Here is a 1,404-nt window from a genome sequence, read left to right as displayed (position 1 = left end):
TCAATTATTATTTCCAACAATCCGTTTAGATTTTAATTTTGTTAAAACAGATTTGTAATTTCACTAATCAATTTTTAATTAAGTAAAAATTCTTCAAAGATGAAATTGAGGGATTTATTCTTTACGAAAGATCCAAATTAATCTATCGGATTCTAAGGAATAAATGACTAAATCAATTGTCCATACTCTGATAAAAAATATTTGAGGAACAATTAAAGTATCACAACCCGTACGAAATTTGTAAAAACAATTACCTCATGTTTTGTTTTATTACTCATCAACGCCAGATAACTGGGACTCGTTTCCGCCTTCTCTAATACCTTCAGGTACTTGCTTCTAGCTTCTAGGACGTCTTCCACAAGTTTCTTATGCCTTACAGCCAACTCCAGCGCTCTATTCCAATTATACATCTGGATATTGATGCGAATGGCTTCACTGATGAGTCCATTCTGCAGAAGAATCCCCTCTGCCCCCAGCAAATCCCCAGCCAGGAGTGACATCTCAGCCAATTTCTCTGTTTTATTCGGTAATTTCTTAACCCTCTGGATGTAATCCACTTTGTCATACCTCTCAATAGCAGCATATGACTCCTCAGCAGCTTCTAATTGTTTACCTTCTGTCGCCATAACTGCCATACAAGTCCACAGAATCTCGTTCTGGGCAATTCTACATAATGAAAGACCCTCTTGCCATTTATCTCTCGTAATATGTTTATGTAAACTCGTGAAAAATGTGTAGAATGCTGTAGCCACCAGAGCACCATCTCCACGTCGAACTGTTACCATTCCATTCTGAACGCTTACGATACTCGGCTGTTTTCCATATTCACTAAATATTCCAGGGAAAAAGCAAATTTCAGTCATTTTTTTAGTCAAGAATTTCAGGAGCGTCTATATACATTACATATGTATATGCCCCATATACACAAACAATTTATTCGATACATAAAATCTGTAGCAATTATATTCAGTAAATCGTCTTCATCATAACTAATTTATTGAATTTAGTTCATAAAATTGAAATACAAAAATTATTATTTTTATGAAATAAGGAGAATAAGTTTAATAATTGTCAAGATATGTGAGAGAATTCCATAGGAAATACGGTAATGTTGAGATTATATCAAGTTTTTAATTATAATGATTTTTAATATTTTTTTAATATTCTTTTTATAGTTTATTTTAGGGATTTCTCAGTATTCAATGAAAATCTCGAGATCTTGGAGAGATAGAGTAATTATTGATAAAGCTTTTTTGTAGAACTGATTGAGATCTGCGAAAAAGGTAATCGAAAGAATTTTTCTATCTCCTCTAGTTTAGGAGATATTCCTGAAGAACGCGCCGAAGTGCTGAGTTGATGGAACTGAGAGTCTAGATAAGGTTTATAAAAAATTCACAAATAGTA

General features: G+C 33.1%; 1 protein-coding gene across 1 annotated transcript in view; it reads right to left on the bottom strand.

Moving 5' to 3' along the window:
• Positions 1 to 254: 254 nt before the first annotated feature.
• The window catches only part of Oseg5 (intraflagellar transport protein Oseg5), a gene marked incomplete at its 3' end in the record, with an annotated part of 4,364 nt that continues 3,214 nt past the window's right edge, over positions 255 to 1,404 (bottom strand). Inside the window, 1 exon segment of the mRNA XM_011311069.1 lies at positions 255 to 978. Within this exon segment, the coding sequence (XP_011309371.1) occupies positions 255 to 978 (724 nt within the window).

This window comes from Fopius arisanus, unplaced genomic scaffold (genome assembly GCF_000806365.1).
Source record: "Fopius arisanus strain USDA-PBARC FA_bdor unplaced genomic scaffold, ASM80636v1 scaffold00081, whole genome shotgun sequence".
Lineage (NCBI taxonomy): Eukaryota > Metazoa > Arthropoda > Insecta > Hymenoptera > Braconidae > Fopius > Fopius arisanus.
The sequence above is the reverse complement of the archived record's forward strand: the minus strand, read 5'-3'. Positions and strand labels throughout refer to the sequence as shown.